At 51.3% G+C, this 20800-nt stretch overlaps 1 protein-coding gene across 4 annotated transcripts in view; it reads left to right on the top strand.

Moving 5' to 3' along the window:
- Window positions 1-20800, top strand: part of Abr (ABR activator of RhoGEF and GTPase) — a 142398-nt gene that overhangs the window by 90920 nt on the left and 30678 nt on the right. For 3 of the 4 annotated variants that reach the window (XM_021213613.2, XM_021213612.1, XM_021213614.2), the window contains 11 exons: window positions 803-863; window positions 5312-5364; window positions 5925-6065; window positions 7787-7908; window positions 9707-9872; window positions 12263-12385; window positions 12706-12781; window positions 13209-13313; window positions 14206-14280; window positions 16302-16399; window positions 16753-16884. In XM_021213613.2, coding sequence (XP_021069272.1) covers window positions 803-863; window positions 5312-5364; window positions 5925-6065; window positions 7787-7908; window positions 9707-9872; window positions 12263-12385; window positions 12706-12781; window positions 13209-13313; window positions 14206-14280; window positions 16302-16399; window positions 16753-16884 — 1152 coding nt within the window. Of the gene's footprint in view, window positions 1-802; window positions 864-1152; window positions 1356-5311; window positions 5365-5924; window positions 6066-7786; window positions 7909-9706; window positions 9873-12262; window positions 12386-12705; window positions 12782-13208; window positions 13314-14205; window positions 14281-16301; window positions 16400-16752; window positions 16885-20800 lie in introns of those variants that run through there. The other variant, XM_021213616.2, reaches the window with a different exon arrangement.

Here is a 20800-nt window from a genome sequence, read left to right as displayed (position 1 = left end):
TACTGTGTGGGCCTTGCCTTCCCCCAGGCAGAGCAGGCAGTACCACCTGGACATCTGACCTTGGCCTCACCTTGGCCCCTTGTCTCTCAGGACATGACTCTTCTTCCAGGCTCTGGTTCAATAAGGATTGCATTTCAGCTCCAGTTGCAGCCACTGTCCTGTTGGCAAAGGCTGGAGCATCTCTTCCTCTAAAGATGGAAGAGGTTTTGATCTGATGATCAAAGTCTTTCCAGCACTCACTCCTGGGTCACCTGTTATAGGTTCCCGGAGAGGTAGTAAGGCATGTCAACAGCGCTGGGGTCGGGGTTAGTCCTTGTATGGGGAGGTACAGCTTGGACTGCGCTGTGGACTCCAAACCCATCTCCTCTCTGCTTATTGTGCAGGGGTGCAGACCCTATCTGCCACAGCGCAGGGGTGTTCATTCCCAAAGGTCAGCTGGCATACCTAGTGCATATTGACTTCGGTCCTGTCTTCCCGGGGCTAGTGTTTACCGACCCTGAGGGGTGGTTGGCAGTGGGAGAGTCTCTGCTCTTGGCCACACTCATTCTCCAGGGGCAAGGGCATCAGAAGGCAGGTCTTAGGGTATTTTGTTTTTTTGTTGTTGTTGTTTTTGTTTTTGTTTTTTTTTTGCCGCAGTACTTCCTAGCAATCAGTCCTGACTCTGGTTCTCAGGGTCTGCCTTCTGGCCCCTTGTTAATTACACCCTGGCTCCAGAGCCCCTCTTCTCAGCAAGCTCTGCTATAAGAGAGGGAAGCTAGGGGACAGAACAGGCAGTGATTTTTCTCCTCCCTCTCACTCACAGGAACTCAAAGTGAAAGGGCCCAAGGACTCTAAGGACAGCCATACATCGGTCACCATGGAAGGTACTTTGTATGGGGGGAGTGGTCTGGATTACAGTTCTTTTTCTTTGTTCAGTGAACTGTGAGCTGTGTGAATGTGGTAGCCTCCCTGCCTCACTCTGTATGTGTGTGCGTGTGTGCGTGTGTGTGTGTGTGTGTGTGTGTGTGTGTGTGTCTGCCTGCCTCTCCTCCCTAGGCATCAGGCCAGCTACAAACGTGCTCCTCCTTAGGATGCCAGCAAGCTTTTGGTCCCTCCTCCCTCCTCCCCTCCCTTCCTCCTCCTGCCTCTCCACACTCCCGCCCTCCCCCTGTTGGATGAGCACTCGGAAGGAAGGAAGCAAGCGGCTGCTTGATTCTGGAGGTTGTGCAGCAGCAGCAGCCAGCAAGGTGGCCGAGTGGCTGGCCTGCTGAGGAGAGCCAGGAGCCTGGAGCAATGGCTGCAGGTCCCTGCTGCAAGGATAGAGGCTGCCATGGAAATCCTGCTCATCATCCGCTTCTGCTGTAACTGCACCTATGGTAACCCAGGCGCCCCTCCATGGGAAGTGGCATGCCTTAAGCCATCTGGGGGCTGGCCAGAAAGGACTTCAGTACGGTCAGCAGGATTTAGGGGCTGCAGGGAAGGGATGACGGTCGGGCTGTTGAACCCACTTGCATTTGCTTTGTGGTCAGCCTAGAGTTGAAATCCAGGGGTTATACTGAGTATCTCTGAAATGGAAGGACCAGACTAGAAAGGTCCAGGTCCTCCTGAGGCAGTGTGTAGAACTGGTGGCTTAGCATGTGCGTGCATGAGAGGCATTGAGCAACTTCCTGAAGAGGCTAAGGAAAGTGACAGGCTGTCCCCTCAGGCCTGAGGTGGGGGGCAAGGAGCAACTGAGAGGGACAGAGTCTAGAGAACTGCACCTCAAGGCAAGAGAGTGCCAGCTGGGGCAGGAGGGAGAAGTTGGGAGTTTCTTTGTTCCGTGAGCACGGAGGATGCTGAGCATCAAGGGTATTGTGTGCTCTGTGCACATGCTGCCTCCTCTCTGATGGCTCTGGGAGAGCAGGGAAGAGCTGGTTGGTTTCGGGAGCAGCATTTCCAGCCCCTAAAGACCCCGAGCCCAGGTCCTCGCACTCGGTGCAAAAGGTCCACATGAGAGGGGGGTGTGGCCAGCTGCTGCTTTGTGAAGGTCACACACCCACTTCAGTGGAAGGGACCCAGAGCATCCTCTGCCACTCCTTCAGCTGGGGAGAGGAGGTGTCCTGGGACAGATGCATGCTGTCAGCCAGACTCCTTGCTCATAGGATGAAGAGGTGCATGCAGGGAGTCATCCAGACCTGGTGGCCCTACTCTGTAAGGCAAGAAGTGCCTTAGGGGTGACCTAAGCCACCTCTGGTGGGGAACAAGGGGCTCATGGAAGACCATGTGTGTCAAAGAGGCAGCTGGCAGGTTAAGGGCCTTTCCTCTTCCCTCCTCCCTGGCGCTTTGCCTTTCCTCTTCTCAGTCACTTTGCTTGCCTATCTCCGTGGTAACCTGGGGCTCCTCTTACAGGAACCGAGTGGGGGGCGAGTGGGGGGCGGCAGTTTGCCGGAGGGAGGATGCTAGATGAGCTTTCCAGTTCTTTCCTAGAGGCCTGTATGTTAGGGAGCTGTTCAGGACCACGGTCCCCTCACCTTCCCTGGCTTGTTCTGTGTCTGGTGCTCAGGGTGGAGACTGCCTTTGTGCTGCTCATCAAGCTGATTCTGACAGGCTGAGGGGGGGGGGGAGCCCAGGGAATGGTGGCACTTGATGACCTGTCAGAGGTCAGGGAAGAAATGCAGGGTCTGGTTGAGGGCCAGTTACATATCTGGGCTGATTTTCTAACAAGGAGAAAGGATCAGCTTTCCACTCCCCATTCCCTCCCTAGGAGGAACAGTCCTGATGAAGCAGACCCGAGACCTGGAGCCCAGGGCCTCTTTGGTCCTCATGATTCCATAATCTTTGAAGTCTGCTTCAAAGTGGGGAGTAGGTTGAGGAACTAGCTCTGCAGCAGGCACTCACCTGGGTAGATGGAGTCTTTTCCAGAACTCTTACATGTGGAGTTCCGTCGACCACTCTCTTCTGAGGAAGGCAGTCCAAGTGTAAGTGCATGGGTGAACCAAAATTCAAAACACAGCTTTGTTAATTTCAGGCAAATAACTTGTGCCTGAGTTTCTGCACCACAAAATTGAGCTTGTGAAAATTGCGTCCCCTTTTAGTGACAGGAAACAAGGCGCGTGAGGCAGATCCATGACACATGGTAGGAGACTTTTGGTGTTTATGAAGTCAGGGAAGGCTTCCTGGAGGAGGGAGAAAGATGAGCAAGACAGTGTGTTTGGTGGCACCTATCCCAGGAAGAGAGGGGAAAGCGTGATACAGGAGTAGAAAATGGGCAGCCCCGCAGAGCTCAGGAACAGAGAAGGGGCGGGGCTTGTGGAGCACAGAGGACCACTCAGAAGCTGAGGGGTAGGGGACAAAAGCATGGTGGGGGGGTACCTCTCCTTGCCTGATTTCCTTCCACACACCCGATCCCCCTTGACCAAAACTGCAGGATTCGTTCCATGGCCCTGTCAGATGGGTTCTTAAGGTGACTTCAGGTATATTAATACCCACCCTGAAACCTGATCCACCATTTCTGCAGACTTCTGAGCTTAGTCAGAAACCTCTTCCTCCTGGGACCCAGAGAGGGCTGTGGAAGCTGATGTTTCAGTGTCAGCTTTCCTGGGGGATGGACTCGGGGCCCACCCCAGCCTGTGTCTGTTGACCTTGTGCCCGCCACGAGGTCTCAGTGTTTCTAGTATGAGTTCTCGCACTGCAGTGCAGATGCCTGAGCTACAGGTGGATGGGGTGCCTTAGACATCCTCAGAGATGGGACCCAACGTGCACAGCCAAGCCGTGCTCTCACTGTCCCTAAAACCCTGGAGCGGCCATTCCATCCCCCGTGGGTCATCAGGGGCCCTGCTAGAATGGCTGGTTAAGAAAGAACTGCAGCGGGGCAGTGGTGGCACACGCCTTTAATCCCAGCACTTGGGAGGCAGAGGCAGGCGGATTTCTGAGTTCGAGGCCAGCCTGGTCTACAGAGTGAGTTCCAGGACAGCCAGGGCTACACAGAGAAACCCTGTCTGGAAAAACCAAAAAAGAAAAAGAAAGAAAGAAAGAAAGAAAGAGGGAGGGAGGGAGGGAGGGAGGGAGGAAGGAAGGAAGGAAGGAAGGAAGGAAGGAAGGAAGGAAGGAAGGAAGGAAAGCAAACCGCAAAAAAGTAACGGGACTAAAACAGCATTTGTCAGCTCCTGATATACATCCATCTCAGCAAAATAGCCTTTTTTTAATCCTTTGGAGATCTTGGTTTAGTCGATGAAGTGTGGAGGGGACATCTGTTTCTTTTAAGAGCTTGCGTGTGATCCTAATGGGCAGCCAAGCGAACAAGGGCTACAGATAGGGCACTTAACATCCATCGGCAGAGCACCCGGGGATGTTCCCTGAAGTGATTGCTTAACACTTCACGAGGTATCTAGGACTTTGGGAGACCGGTTTGGGGACTGTCCAAGGGTGAGGAGTTTGGGATTTTGGCCAAATTCTGTGGGACATGGAGTCAGGATCCTTTTTCTTCAACCAACATCCTGCCTTTTAGAGTACCTGTGACAGGAATCCAGACGTCACGGTCCCAGCATTTGAATATCCAGCCCTAGGTTGGGAAGATCAGTCCATAGGACGTGCTAGGCTGCTGGCTGCAGCCTCTTACCAGTCCCTGATGAATCTGAGTAATTATCGTTCAATGTCTGGGTCACCACAGAGTGTGGCACATGGGACCTGCCTGGCCTTGCATTTTTCCAGCTTCTTTGGGGCTTCTGTAGCAAGACTGTACCCAGATTCCTTCAGGAAGCCTTGCTCCTCAGGCTTGAGGATGGAGTGCGTTGGTGGTGATCTGCCTTGCCTTTTGACCCCTCGGGCCTATCCTGGTTTGTCAGTGGGCTTGCGGGCATAAGGAGTCTTTTCTCACAGAGCTGAGGCCAAGTGTGTGAGTGGGAATGAATGCAGCATGTGGCTCCCAGCTGGATGTGTCAGTCTTGAGACTGGAAGGGCCTGAGAGTGACTGACAGGTGGGAGGTGTCCTTCTGGAGAAGTAGCAAGTACCTTTGGTCATCCTGGAGTCCCGAGGGCACCACAGCACGCTGAAGCCTGGGTATGTCTGTGTGGCTGGGGATGGGGGCAGGGGAGCCTCACCAGCACAGGACTGGGTGAGGAGAGGGGGAGGTTCAGGTGGGGAGGGAGCCTGAGTGGACAGAGCTGCCTGTGTCTGTTCTATTTGGCTTCTCCACGGAGTGAAAGGGGAGGCATGAGTTGCCACAGAACCCTCTTGGCTTCCGAGTGACTGTTCATTTGGAGAAACAAGACAGGTTAGGGGTAAAAAGCCCATCTTCATGGTGCAGACTTCCTACGACATCGTCCTGTCTTCCTTTCTTGGCCTTCCCTACAGCTCTGCTGTACAAGCCGATTGACCGAGTCACCCGGAGCACCCTGGTCCTTCACGTGAGTGTCATGTCCCATTGTGGCCAGAGGTGGGTGGGTTAGGAGTTTTGTGTGAAGGCATTGAAATCATTGAGACTCCATTTGGGGAACAGGGGAGAGGGTCCCCGGGCCCTGACTTTGCCAGCCTGGCCTATGGTAACCATGCCAACGGGGCCATGTCCTAAATAGAGCCTGGCTACTAAGCTTGATACTTGGCCAAATTCTCCTCAGGAGGCAGACACTTGCTGCTGCTGTGTTCCCTGCCTCATGGTCTCCAGGACAGTGGGGTAGAGGAGGATTCCCCAGCTGTTTGGTGAGGTGTGGCCTCACCCGGCCGCCCGCCGCAACCCCTAGGGAGAAAGAGTCACTCGAGTTCAGCAGAAATCAGAGGAGCACTGAACGCCTTCACCACTGTTCCTCAGACCCTGGTTCCGTTCTGATGTCACAGGATTGGCTGGGTCAGAATGTGGGTCCTGAGAGCGCCCCCTCAGAATTCTTTGGAGGATTGCATGTTCCCCACTGTTCTCACTGCACCAGAACCATCTCCTCTCCGCTCACTCCCCGCCCCCATCTTTTCCCAGGATCTGTTGAAGCACACACCCGTGGACCACCCAGACTACCCGCTGCTGCAGGATGCTCTCCGCATCTCCCAGAATTTCCTGTCTAGCATTAATGAGGACATTGATCCTCGCCGGACTGCAGTCACAACCCCCAAGGGAGAGGTGAGTTCAGGGCCCTGCACAACTTCACACCTAGGCTGAGAAATAGACAGTCGGCCAGGTCCCTTGTCCCTGCTGTCCTTGACCACCCTGATTAACTATAGCATGTCAGGTTCTAGGTTAAGAACTTTATGACTGGCTGGGCAGTGGTGGTGCACACTCGGGAGGCAGAGGCAGGAGGATCTCTATAAATTTGAAGCCAGCTTGATCTACAGAGCAAGTTCCAGGCCCAGGCTACACAGAGAAACCCTGTCTTGAAAAAACCAACTCCCCTCTCACCCCCCAAAAAAGAACTTTAAGACTGTTGTCTCATAGGTCCCTGTAATAACCTGTTAAAAATAATCTCTGAGCCTGGCACGGGGATCCCCAGATAAAAGCATCAAAACTAGATTCTTAACCGGGCTGTCAAACTAAACACATCGCCCCCCATGAGAAGCTGGACCTCTGGGGACCTCATTCTTGGTCCACTCTCCTTGCTCTGATTGGGATGACGCTCTGGGAGTCCCTAGGAGACACGTAGGGAACACACTAGGATAGTACTAGGGTTAGGTAGACCAGGCCTAGGAACAAGCCCAACAGCAGAAAGCGCTAGTGCTGGACATGGTTAGTGCTGGACATGGTTTAGGCCACCCAGACTGACGGTATGTCCTCGGAAACACCTAGATGTGGCATTACATCTCCCCTAGGGTGGGGTGGGAAAGCAGTGTGAGGAACTGAGGAGACGGTGACTCTCAGTGGTCAACAGACTGGCCCAGTTACAGTGCCTTTGGTCTAATTGAGGTAATTAAGTAGCATTTAGGGGGAAGGCTGACTGGGTTTCTGCTCCTTTGTTTCATTTATGAGTCTTCCTCGTCCCCTGGGAAAGGCAGTAATGAGGAACAGGGTCTGGAGCACGGCTAATGGAGCGTGGAGCTGTCTGTACGCACTTCCCAGCCCTGGCTTGCAGCATCCCAGAAAATGGCACTAGTTCTTTTTACTCTGAGGATATCTGAAAAAAAAAAAAAAATCTCTAGAAGGCATAGAGCGCTATCGGTTTTGGGTTGTCTAAATTATATCCTTTCGTCATGCTCACCCACAGACGATAGTGTATATAGGTTGCACAGTGTATCGTGCACACAGAGAAGGCTGGAATAGATGGTGACAGCTCTGGAGAAGCCCACTAGCTGTGAGGGTGGCAGGGAGGAAACGATACATGTCTCATGTCACCGAAATGCTTCTGACTGTCCCGATCGCTATAGCTCCCCTTGGGGAAATCCCAGCGTCTTTCATCCGTAGTTGAAGAATCCACTGAGAAGGTAGCATGGGCGAGCCTGAGTGGGTTGGCTGAGCAAGACGAGCTGAAACTAGATCAAACTCTCCATTGGGAGGAGATGTAAGATTGGAGGTGTTCATGGCCAAGATGGAGAAACCAAGTCATTCCAGAGAGTTTTTATTAATCCAGGGGACACTGCTGAGAGCTGTGGGGAAGAGTGCCCCTTCTGACTGTGTGTCGCATGTGGTGTGCCCCTGCACTGTGCTATTCCACACTGAGTGAGTACTGTTTCACGAGACAGACGCCATGCTCTTAGCTGCAGACAATAAATCTGAGATTAGAGGAGAGAGCAGCTGAGAAAGGGCTGAGTCTGGAGTCCAACCAAAACTCCAAAGCCAGTGCAGGCCAGGTCCTCGAAGCTCTCCTCCCTCTGAGCAGGTGGGGGGGTATGTGCTCTCTCTCTTTCTCTCAGACTCGGCAGCTGGTGAAGGACGGCTTCCTGGTGGAAATGTCTGAGAGCTCCCGGAAGCTGCGCCATGTCTTTCTCTTCACAGATGTTCTGCTGTGTGCCAAGCTAAAGAAGACCTCTGCAGGGTGAGGATATAGGTTTGGGGTCACAATCAGGGACAACAGGCTTGGGCAGTGTGCTTCTTCATCGTTTTCCCCTTGAAGAAAAATAGGCACGTTAGCCAGGAGTGGTGGCTTATATCTGTAGGGAGGCTAACACGGTAAGATCGTAGCACGTGTAAGGCTTGCAGGGTTACAGTTTGAAACCATACACACATATATGCAATTCAGTTTTTCTCTGTAGCCTTTTCTAAAAAGAAATCATGCTGCTATTATTATTGTTGTAATATATTACAGGAAAAAATAACCTCCCTGAACATAAGCATAAGTCTTCTGCAACTATATTTCTTTCCCATTTTTTAATGGTTTTGTGTTTTTTTTTTCTTATAGTTGTACTAATAGAGTGCCTGATTTGGGGCACTGCTTTTTGTTTTTTACACTTACATGATTATTATTTATTAGACAGATCTCACTGTGTAGCCCTGGCTGTTCTGGAACACCCTATGTAGACCAGGCTAGCCTTGAATTCAGAGATCTTCCTGCCTCTGCCTCCTGGGTGCTGGTTGATCGTAGGTATGTGCCACCACTTCATCCAGCTTGGGCTTTTTCTGTTCCATGCCGTAAACGTTTTCTTACCACTGCTGAGTCCTTCCAAACACCACTTTACTTTTCTGCATGATATTAAGTGGACATGCCATAATTTGCTCAAGTATTCTCTCCTTACTAGACAAAGTTTTGGTTAACTGCAGTTCCATGGGTATTCATTACATCTGCTGCCGTTTGTTGAGATCTACCACTCCAGGTGCCATGACAAGTGTTTCAAATATATTATTTTTAATCTTCTATCACTTTCACAAAGTGGTTGTTATTTTCCCTATTTCAAAGTCAGAAGCTAAAGAGAAGGCAAGTAAGTTGCCCAAGGTCACATGACTACTTACAACTTCTTTTCGGTAGAGTGGATACACTCTGTCATGTATAACCTATTATGTGCTAAACATGTTGCCTCGTACAATAAGGGAGATCTTTGTTCCTAGAATAACATAAGGGACCAGAACTGGGAACAAATCTAATACTCAGAGGAATTGGAAGAAGAGAGGCGGTCACTGTGGGCTTCTTCAGTTGAGGACATGACTCCCAGGAACTACCACAGCGGTGCCAATAGAAAGCTGTGTACTGGGAGTGTGCTTCTGTGCTGCACTGAGGAGTCCCCAGTGCCTGCTGGGAAGGGAAGGACTGAGGGGCGTGGTCTGCAGCATGGCTAACAAGATGTGGGGCTCCCTGGCCAGCCTTGAATTTATAGAAATCCACGTGCCTCTACCTCTGCCTCTGAATGCTGGGATTAAAGTCACGTGCCACCAGACCCAGCTTGGGTGTAGTTCTGTGACTCTCAGCCCAGGGCTTTGTGTGTTCCTATGGATTGGAACTGGCTTTCAGAATCGAATCTATAGCCCGTCTCTACTCTAAAGGACAACGATCGGGAGCTTCCCTGTGGATAGACTAGCAGAGATGGCAGGGAGTGAGGCAAGAGATAGGAAAACCTGAGCTCGGCCAGGAAGGCTTCAGGCTTGATTCACAGTGACTTGGGATGTTTAAAAGCACCAGTCGCACTGGGGTGAAAGACTGGGCTTCACTGCTGGCCGACCAAGATCTGGTTCTCGGTGTTCCTTCCACAAGTGTGTGCCTAAAGTTCCTCAAGAGTAGGGAGTGTTCCTGCCTCCCATGCATCTCAGCAGATCTCTTCATGGGTAGTTTTTTGCTCTGGGCGAGCAGTTCTGCACTGAAGAGGCTACTCTGCCTAGCTCACATCTCCCATGCTTGCTTACAGAAAGCATCAGCAGTATGACTGTAAGTGGTACATCCCCCTGGCTGACTTAGTGTTCCCATCCCCTGAGGAGTCAGAGGCCAGTCCCCAGGTGCACCCCTTCCCGGACCACGAGCTAGAGGACATGAAAATGAAGATCTCTGCCCTCAAGAGTGAGATCCAGAAGGAGGTAAGCCATGGCCCGGGGTTGTTTTGAACTGGGTGTCCTAAGGGAGGTGGAGGGAGGGGCGCTGCAGGCTTACAGGTGTGATAGGGGAGGGAGCTTGTGTAAGTGCTGAGGGAGGGCCGAGGACATTAAATATGGAGTGTTTCCTCAGTAACGGTGTGTGTTGCACACTGTAGAAAGGGGAAGCAAGAGAGGAGGAATGAGAGGGGCTCTCTTGAGAAAAAGCACACACAGGAGGCCTCGTGAGAAGCTGACACCTCTAAAGGGGGCTAAGCAGGGAGAGGGGACCCAGGTACAGCAGCTGGCCAAAGCACGTGCTAAGAAGGAAACCAGATTCTTGTTACACACACCATTCACAGAGAGTTCTATGTTGGCCCACAAAGTGAACCTTTTTAAAAACGTGATAGCCTTTGGGTCATAGTCACAGACTTCACTGTAGAAAAATTATACAAAGTACACTAGAAAGTTAGTATTTTAAGGAGGGGAACTCAAAATAGAAACAAAAGGCTATTTAGAAAGTGCATAAGAAATGAAAAATACACCTTTAATCCCAGCACTTGGGAGGCAGAGGCAGGCAGATTTCTGAGTTCGAGGCCAGCCTGGTCTACAGAGTGAGTTCCAGGACAGCCAGGGCTACACAGAGAAACCCTGTCTTGAAAAAAGAAAGGAAGGAAGGTGAAAAGTACTGCAGCTCCAAACTCATGGGATGAGGCCAAGCACTGATGAGGATGTATAGCCTTACATCTGTGTGTTCAAAAGCACTGACTTGGGGAAGGTGAGGTGTCACTGTGGGTAAAAGCACTTGCCACCAAACCCGAGGACCTGGGTTCAGACCCCAGGCCCACACGATGGAAGAGGAACAACCGACTCCCTCAGTTTACCCCCTGAGCCACCTTGCTGGCCACACTGATAACGTTTAAAACTCATTTTATCTAGTCATCAATGTAATAGATGCTTACAGTGGTAGTAGACAGTGTAAGAGTGATTATCAGCCACCTTACATGGTTAACAACTTGAAGTGCGCGAGCGTGTGTGTGTGTGTGTGTGTGTGTGTGTGTGTGTGTGTGTGTGTGTGTGTGTAAAACCAGAGCACATGTCCTGTTCTGGTACTTTTTAAGCTTCTCACAGAACTACACCTAGAGTTCTGGATTGGCAGATCACCTTTAGCAGCTATATTCTGCTCAACTCCCGAACATGTACTTGGGTATTTGGATTTTTCCTGGTTCGTTCCCTTTAGGAAGCGGAGTTTACGGTCCACATTATTTCCCCGAGTCTCTGCAGCTGTGTGCATTCAGTTAGAGCTGCCTCTGAGAAACCTGTTAGGTTCTTCCAACAGGATGTGGGAGCCACTGCCACAGAGCTGGCTGTGAGGTTTGTTAGAGTTTTGCCAGACTCACAAGTTAAGGGCTGGGGAGATGGCTGCGTGGTTAAAGTGCTTACCATGCAAGTTAGAAACCACAGGTCAGATAAAAAGGACCCATGTGAACACTGCCTGGGTGGCCACCCTGTCATTCTAGCACTTGGAACCCCAGACCAAGCAGGCTATTGAGACTAGCCCCGTCAGTGAGCTCTAGGTTTGATTGGGAGACCCTACCTCAAAAAATAAGGTGGAAGAGGGATCAAGGAAGATTCCATTATCATCTTTGGGCTTACACATGAGTGCTCACACACATATGAATGCATACATGCACATCACACACATCCGTGAAGGGGAGAAGACAAGACTAATCCAAATTAAAGAGCGCGGGGGATTCAGTGACGCTGGGGTTTGACGCATAGGAAGCTTCCTTAATGAACTAGAAAGTTGGAAAGTTGGAGGAAGCTCCTTGTGCGGTGTGGGGCAGTGAGCAGGGCAAGCTTGGTAAGCATATGGGACCACAGCCCAGGCTCTGAGGCTCTGCAGTCAGACCAATAATAGCTGGGGCTTTGTGCTGAATGGTGTCTGACAGTTTCTAGTAGAGGTGATTGCATGATGGGGAAGCCTTACTACCTTACCCATGGCCGCCTGAAAGCCTCAGGACTTGTCGGGTCATTGGGGTTTCTATGGTGAAGCAGACAGAGGAAGTGTGTAGGACTGGGGTAGTTCCCATACTGTTGGGGGGTTGGGCTCTGGGGGTGGGGTGGTCTAATTGTCTGGCCTGCCATGGGTGTCTATAGAGGGGGGTCCGGGCTGGGGCCTTGGGTTAGTTACATATGAATGGTATGCTCGCAGGAGGGTTAGTTAGGAATTAGCTGGCTCTTGGGAGGTGCAAACCTAGGCCCTAGATACCAATACCTCATGAACTATAGCAAATGAGAACCTGATTAGCACACAGGAGAGCGCTGTGCTTAGCACAGCTGAGTGAGATATGAACTTCGTATGAGGGAAAACACCCATGTCTCATCTCCTGCAGAAAGCCAACAAGGGACAGAGCCGAGCCATTGAGCGCCTCAAAAAGAAGATGTTTGAGAATGAGTTCTTACTGCTGCTCAATTCCCCGACAATCCCATTCCGGATACACAATCGGAATGGAAAGGTCAGGAAGAGAGAGAGGGATGGAGGGCCACCTGTTCCCTTAGCATGAGGTTGCCCACTCCCCGTGGCTTCTGGTGGCTTCTGGCGCTGACCCATGGGAATCAGGGGCAGGGGCTGGAAACCCCACTTCCCAGTCCTCAGATCCAGTCCTGGATATGCTCTCCCAGCTGCAGTAAGCTACTGCCCTCTGCTGGCCACCATTGGCACTGCCCCCTCCTTCAGTTTCAGAGGGCCTGATTGGGCTTTGATGGGGCACCTAGAGGGTGAGGGTGCACCTTTCCAGCTGTGGCCACTGCGCTGAACTCTCGATCCTCCCTCCAGAGTTACCTGTTTCTTCTGTCTTCTGACTATGAGAGGTCGGAGTGGAGAGAAGCCATTCAGAAGCTACAGAAGAAGGGTAAAGTCCTGCCTGGTTCCATACTGCTCTGAAGGTGTCCTTGGCGTCAAGGGCCTTGTGTCTTTCCAAGCTTGTTACCTCCAGTGGCTCTCTTTAGCCTTCAGAGTCTCCTTAAGATGCTAGGGAGGTGGCACTCTTGGGGTGTTACAGTGAATTCATGACGGGCCATCTAGGGTCCTGGGCTGAGTATCCTCCCTCCCCTTGCTTCCCACTCACACCCATGAGCCTCTTTGCATATAGCTCTTACCTCTGACGACACCCACAGCTGTGCTCATGTGAATGCCTGCAGGACTTCCCCTTCGTCCAAAGCACCAACTCCAACTCTAGAAACTAAGCTGACTTCCTGAAGCATCTGCAAGGATACCAGTAGGTTCTCGTGGACCTATAGTGAAGCTCTCTCTCTCTCTCCTCTTGGCTTCTCCCACAGATCTCCAGGCCTTTGTCCTGAGCTCTGTGGAGCTCCAGGTGCTCACGGGATCCTGTTTCAAGCTTAGGACTGTGCACAACATTCCTGTCACCAGCAATAAAGATGGTAAGATCTGGAACTCCAGGCTGCTCAGCCAGCAGGTCCAGGTTCCCAGGGAATTCCCAGGGGTCTTCTACGGAGACCGAAGAGGCTAGGCATGGCTGCTGGTGGCTGATCTCACTGCCCAACGTGGCTGAAACTGTCCTCTTGCCAGATATACAGATTGTTAATGGGACATACTCTCTCCAGGGCTCAGGTTTTCTTTGCCCCCATCCAGTTTGAGTGAAAACTCTACATCCTGGAGATGATGCTGGAACTCACCCCACCAGAACAGAAGGCGGCTGCAGGATGGGGCAAGGATTTGCCAGGGAAGGATGAGACATTAGATAGACTAGAGAGGGATATGAGAAATCAGGCCAGGGGTTTCAGGAAGTACATTTGGTAGGCTTTAAATGCCAAGCGAGGGAGTTTGGCAGTGGTGCCATGATTCCAGGGGCCTGCAGAAGGCTTCTGAGCTGGAGAGCTGAGGTGAAGCTAGAGATTGGCCAGGGTTGGCTCCCCTGGTGTGGAATGGCATCTGCTCTGGGCCCTCCTAATCTTCCTTTCTCTGCCATCTTGATAGTGCTGGGATTACAGCATGTGCCACCAATCAAAATGACTCAAATTAGTCCGTTTTCATTTTGAAGGATTAGGTAGAGGAGGGCAGCCTTGGGGTAAGCCATGATCAGAGAGAGGAAGATAATTAAATGCCCGGCCTAAGACATTTGTTCTAGCTCCCAGTCCGGGCAGAAAAGACACCTTACCTAGAGCTGTGGGAAAACAGTGAGCATTGGACTTGTGTCCCGCTGGCCAGCAGGTGGTGCTGTGGACCACAGTCCCCTGTCTGCCTTCCCATCAGCTCAGAGTGGAAGAGCTGGTGAGTCTCCAACACCTTTAGCCTCCTCTTGCTCTCTTGCAGACGATGAGTCTCCAGGACTGTACGGCTTCCTTCATGTCATCGTCCACTCTGCCAAGGGCTTTAAACAGTCAGCCAGTAAGTGCCTCCTCGGCCCCAGGAAGAAGTTGTGTGGCCACTGTCCATCTTTCATAGCAAGTCCCTGAGGTTCCACTATGCAGGACACTCTTTCCTCAACTGCTCAGCTCTGATCTCCCCATGCTGGGGCCCTGCCAATGTGCCTGAGTTGTGAGACTTGCCCTCGGAAGCTGGAGGCCAACTCTTCTCGACAGGGAAGTCCCCATCGCCATTTGTCTCCTCCAAGCCTTTCCTTTTAGATCTACAGACACCAGAACTCAGACTCTCGTCTTGTGATTACTCTGTGATCCTGGGCAAGCTTTCTAACCTGAGACTCAGCTTCCTTCTCTATAGAAGGCAGTCATGGGCCTGGAGTTTAGTTCCCAACACCTACATGGTGGTCACAACCATCTTTCACCAGTTCGAGGGATCCAACATTCTCTTCTGCTCTCCACAAGCACTGGGTGCACAGACACACATGCAGTCAAAACACTCACACACATAAAATAAGTCTAAAACATCTCTCTTTTTAAAAAAAAATTCTGTTTGAGAAAATTGAGTCTCTCAATGTAGCCCTGGTTGTCCTAGAATTTCCTTTGTAGACCAGGCTGGCTTCAAACTCACAGAGATCTGCCTACCTCTACTCTGAGTGCTGGAATTAAAGGAATACACTAGCATGCCTCAAAAAAAAATTTATGACAATCACATTTGTTTTTATTGACCTAAAAGTGGGCTTAAATATTATTGTGTATGTATGCAACGCATGGGGTACTGGGGACGGATCCTTTTTTTTTTTTAAAGATTTATTATTATATCTAAGTACACTGTAGCTGTCTTCAGATGCACCAGAAGAAGGTATCAGATCTCATTACGGATGGTTGTGAGCCACCATGTGGTTGCTGGGATTTGAACTCAGGACCTTCAGAGGAGCAGTCAGTGCTCTTACCTGCTGAGCCATCTCACAGCCCTAAACTTATTTTTATTTATTTATTTATTTGTTTGTTTGTTTGTTTTTTTGAGACAGGGTTTCTCTGTGTAGCCCTGGCTGTCCTGGAACTCACTTTGTAGACCAGGCTGGCCTTGAACTCAGAAATCCACCTGCCTCTGCCTCCCGAGTGCTGGGTTTAAAGGCATGCGCCACCACGCCCGGCTTAAACTTATTTTTTAATATTTATTTATTTTATGTATATGAGTACACTGTAGTTGTCTTCAGACGCACCAGAAGAGGGCATCGGATCCCATTACAGATAGTTGTGAGCCACCATGTGGTTGCTGGGAATTGAACTCAGGACCTCTGGAAGAGCAATCGGTGCTCTTAACCGCTGAGCCATCTCTCCAGCCCTCAATTAAACTTGTTATTCTATTTCTTGTCCAGTGAATTTATAGTTCCTAACTGCTTGCCAGATGAGGAAACTGAGTCACAGAGATGCGAAATAATATAACACACAGGCTCAGAAACTCAGGGCTCCTGTCTCTGGCCCCTTGATACCATGTTCATGCTATTGGCCCCTCAACAGCCATTCAGTCAGCATTGCTTCCGGAGTGAACAGGCCTCCACTTGGTGTCCCCATCATATTCAGGGTCATGGCGCCTGCCACGCTATTGTGCCACTCATGGTTTGCCTCTCCTGCAGTGAGCACTTCAGAGACGGGAAGCGGGCCTCCTTTGTCCCTGGATGGTTAGGAGCTCGAAAGGGCTGTGTGACACTGAATTTACAGAACACCAACAGTACACCCAGAGGGAACGCAGAGTGGCCAGTGCCGAGGCATGTTCAGGGCCTTTGCCACCTCATTACCTGCGCTGGCCTTGTGGCAGCTCCCTGTGGTCACTAATTTCTGCTTTGTACACAGGAAGCTGAGGCCCCAGGGATTTTCCCAGGTGCGTAGTCAATAGAGATGCCATAGGACCCATGTACACTTAATGCTGAAGCTCAGATTCTGCCCCTCAGAGCCTCTGCCTCTTCCTTCCTGAGCCCTTGCCCACTCCCTGCGTCCGGGCCCCTGTGCAGGCCTCACTTGGAATGTCTTTCCTTCCCCCTACAGATCTCTACTGTACTCTGGAGGTGGATTCCTTTGGCTATTTTGTCAGCAAAGCCAAAACCAGGGTGTTTCGGGACACGACAGAGCCCAAGTGGGATGAGGTAAGTAGAGAAGGCTCTTGTCCCAGTTTGCTCTGCAGAGGGTGACTACATCACTGGCTGGACCAGCTGGATCTCCCTAATCCTTCACTCCCACTAGTCGTCTGCCTGCACACCAGTGTTTAGGTCGATGAATCCTGGGGTTTCAGTTAAGGTCCCCAACCCCACTCCACCAGTCACATATAGGCCTCACTCCAGAAAGTACCAGTGCCCCTCTTTGTCTTGTGATGTGGCCCTCCTGGGATCTGCCCACCCCAGCCTTGCAAAGCCAACACCCACACTTGCTGGGGTGTTGGAAAGCCACAAGTCCCCCCTTTAGAAGCTCAGGGCCTTTGTTCCTTCCCGTCTGTCACCAGGAGTTTGAGATTGAGCTGGAGGGTTCACAGTCCCTGAGGATCCTGTGTTACGAGAAGTGTTACGACAAGACCAAGGTCAACAAAGACAACAATGAGATTGTGGACAAGATCATGGGCAAGGGGCAGATCCAGGTAAGGAAGCAGAGCAAGACCTGGAGCTGTAGGCCAGGGTTGTACAGTTAAGGAGCCCTTCCCATTCCTTGTTTGGTCTTCTCTGACTTTGGCTCAAAGCTAAGACAAGTTCCCCAAAGTTGGCTCCTTGCTGTGACCCAACTGCCCAGAGATCCTGGGTCCCCTGGCGACCATACCTGGCCCAGGTAGACCACCGTGTTTCTGCCTCTGTTGTCATAGTAACTTTCAGTCTGTTGGTGGTTTTCTGTGTGATGCTATGTTGGGAAGCATCCCGTGGCTGTCATAAGCAGGAAGAGTTACAGATGCTTGTAATGAGCCGTGTCTGCTATGGATGCGAGACAGAGGGGAGTCACTTGTTCCCCAGTGGTTGCCATTCTTGGAGCTGCCGGCCTCCAGGTTCCTGTACTGTCCTCAGCTGTGATGGGAGTCACTGCCTTGTCGGTGGGGAGGGGAGGGAGAGGATGTCAACAGCGTCAACCTCAGTGAGTGCACGTGTTTCAGTGCTTCTTGGTGTCCAGAAGATGGGAGTGAGGGCAAGGGTCTGTGCACTTGTATCTCTGAGGCTTTGTGCCAGTTTTGAAGAAGGCTGCTATCTATTTATCTTCTCCAGAAAGCTTGAGGGATAATGTTTAGCATGGAGCCATTCACACTGCTGCTTGGCGCCTTGTGAGGCCTCACCCTTAAGACACAGTGTGCACAGATTCTGTGACGGTGGACTTAAGGGAGATAAGTGACAAGGCTGGGTGACAGGCACGGGTGCTCTGGCTTTCTTAACTCTTGACCCCAACAGGTATACCAAATTCGTCCTGGGCAGGGAGTGTCACTCTTTTTTTTTATTTTTAAAGATTTTTTTTTTTAATTTTTTATTTATATGAGTACACTGTAGCTGTCCTCAGACATACTCCAGAAGAGGGCATCAGACCCCACTACAGATGGTTGTGAGCCACCACGGGGCTGCTGGGAATCGACCTCAGGACCCCAGGAAGAGCAGTCAGTGCTCTCAACCGCTGAGCCATCTCTCCAGCCCCGTGTGTTACTCTTTTTTAATACTTGTTTTATTTCATGATTATGGGGATTTTGCCTGCATGCATGTGTCTTCACTGCATGTGTGACTGGTGCTGGGCAGAACCAGAGGAGGGTATTGTATCCCCTGGAATTAGAGTTAAGTATGGTTGTGAGCTGCCATGTGGGTGCTAGAAACAAATCCTGGGTCCTCTAAGGGTCATAACCACTGTGGGTTTGTTTTTTTTTTAAGATAGTGTTGATTGTTCTCTGGTGTTTTACTTGGTGCCACCGGGAGGTGTGTGGGTATCGCCCATCCCCCACCTGTCTTGGGTTCAGTATCTGAATAGAGGGGTGGTACCCTCCAGTTGAGGCCCAGCCATCTGCCTCATGTTCTTAGGCATAGCTTTCCTGATGCTGAGGGACCTGTACCCTGCTCCTTGGTGCTGTCGCCAGGGAGACAGTGCTGCTAGGCAACCACATGCCAGCCCTTTATTGTTTCAGAAATAAGAATGACAGAAAGCTCTCTGAATCCAATCCCTGTCACATGTCCTCTTAAGTAGCAAAACCCTCATCTCTACAGCCTTGGGCAAGGCCCAAGCAACAAGCAGGGGACAAGTTCCAGGCTGGCCTGGCCAGCCTTAGCAGCCACACAGCCAAGCGATGTAAGAAGCTGCCACGCTGTCTGGGCCATCGATGACTGTGAAATAGAAGAGTGACCAGGGCAACCAGCTCAGTGAGCACTGCGGCCCACTGCCACTCTCCACTCAGATCCCAGGGCCAGGAGTCTCCCCCTGGATGGCAGGCAGCCCAGCTCCCTCTGCCCTCACAGTGCTGCTCAGGCCCAGAGGAAACACCATAAATCATCGGCGCTTTGAGACAGGAGCAGATGTAGGTCGCGGGGGAGGGGAGGCTGCCAGGTTGTGTTTGGCAAAGCCGAAAGCACATTCTGCTAAGGAAAATGTTTCTGGTTTTAGCTTCGAAGAATGTTAAATGCCTGAGAGTTGATATTAAAAGAAACACAAACGTCCCAGCTGCCAGCTGACCAGGCCAATGAGTGGGCAGCTCAGAGCCCAGGGCCTCAGGAGGCCTTTGAAGTTCTCTAGCACTCAGCCTCCTGAGCACAACCCCGGGCTCTGAGCTGTGGATGCACCTCACCATCTCCTGGGCATTGGGGAGGGGGCATCGTGGCTCTTAAAGTCCTGCACTATAGCTACCTCAGAGCCACTGAGAGAGACAGCGAGGCTGGATGGATAGTCTGCACTGGACAGTCCCACGTGGCCAGGCCCCACCGAGCTGTAGGACAGCCTGTTCCCATAGCTGCCACATGTTTAAGGTGTCTAGAGTTCCACCTAATTCTGGAACCCAGGTTGCTTCCCTTCAGTGGCTCCTGAGAGCTTGGTGGGAGAGGAGGTAGGACCTAAGGAATGCTTGATGGGGGGAGGGAGGGAAATGCCTCCACTCAGCCCAGCCTGGGATCAGTGGCGGGACCCCTAGTCTGAGCTCTAGGCGTTTGCTTCTGTGATGGGTTTCTCTCTTTAGCCATGGTGTAGGAGAGCATCAGAAACTGGAGGCTGGGCTCTGTGCTACAGTCAGTGCAGACAAACGGTAGCGCTGGCCACTGCCGTGTGTGTCCAGTGCTTGTGCTCTTAGAAGCTCATACGCAAGTGCTGTCTGATGTGACCCTGATACAGCTCCGCATGGAAGGTGACCTCTTTGTCCTGCTTCACAGATGGACACTGAGCCCAGAGTGCCTCTGCTGACAGTGTGCACGCTGTCTCCGTGGTCCTCTGTCTCTCTGTCTTAGGCAATGATGTCTTCTTCATCAAGAAGTCTTGCAGCCCAGGTGTGAAAGGCCTTGGCGTGGCTAACGGTCTAGTGACGGAGCTGGAGTGATGTCTTGCTGTCTGGCATAACAAGAGCCTCAGATTGCCATTGGTTGGAGTAGTGTCACCTCTGGACACAAAACATTTCTGCATAGTGCGCCTAGAAAGATGTAGAATGCATGGAAAAGAGCTAGGCAGGTTATAAATTTGGGGTTGGGGTGGGGTTTACAGTGCCTCTGCAGTGAATACCCACAAGTGTAGGGTACCCTGTCAGATTGAAGGGCTGGTATTGCACTACAGGCTACCGGACAGCAGCACAAGATGCTAGCACGACACTGAGTAAGAGCCCCCCCCGCACTGCAGAAGCCCTCAGCTATGGCCGCAGGGACGCTCCACAGTATCCTGTGGGCAGGGAGGGTCACAAAGATAAGCACACAGAAGCAGTGAGTGCAGATAACCTGTCCCAGGTCCAGATGTGAAGCCAAGAGAACCAGCACCCTAATACAGAGCTAGCTAGCCTCTGCCACCAACTCCAAAGCCCATTGCTAGGGTGCTCTGCAGCCCCCACTGCTCTGGGTAGGGAATGGGGTGGACACTAGCAGGGAAGGTTACGTGTCTGGAAGTAGGGAGGCTTCAAGAAGGATGTGAGGCTGGGGGATCTGAACATGCTGGATTTTTAATTCTAAAAGCAGGGTTTGTTTGTATTGAAAAATTAGAGTCATTGTGAAGAGCTTTGACAGTCACCAGCCCTCCCATCGCTTCCCAGGGCCCTTTATTATGTAATTCTGTGCCTTTTCCCCCCCTCCCTTGGGTATGTACACTATTATGTAGGCTTAATCACAGTGTGTGTTTTGTATATTTTCTCTATTTTCATGGCATTGTATCATAAACCCCGGTTTAGGCCTGTATATAGTCTTTAGGTATACATTTTAAAAGCGCATTATTAAGGTACTTTTAATCAGTTTATATAGTAGCAGGCATGTCATCGCTCTCTTACGGGTCTGTTACTTTAGCGAGTGGGCAAGGCTCTGGGTCAGCAGAAATGATTCAGGAGTTTGGGGGAGGGACCCTCATGTGAGCTCAGAGGA

This window comes from Mus pahari, chromosome 14 (genome assembly GCF_900095145.1).
Source record: "Mus pahari chromosome 14, PAHARI_EIJ_v1.1, whole genome shotgun sequence".
Classification (NCBI taxonomy): Eukaryota; Metazoa; Chordata; class Mammalia; order Rodentia; family Muridae; genus Mus; species Mus pahari.
The sequence above is the reverse complement of the archived record's forward strand: the minus strand, read 5'-3'. Positions and strand labels throughout refer to the sequence as shown.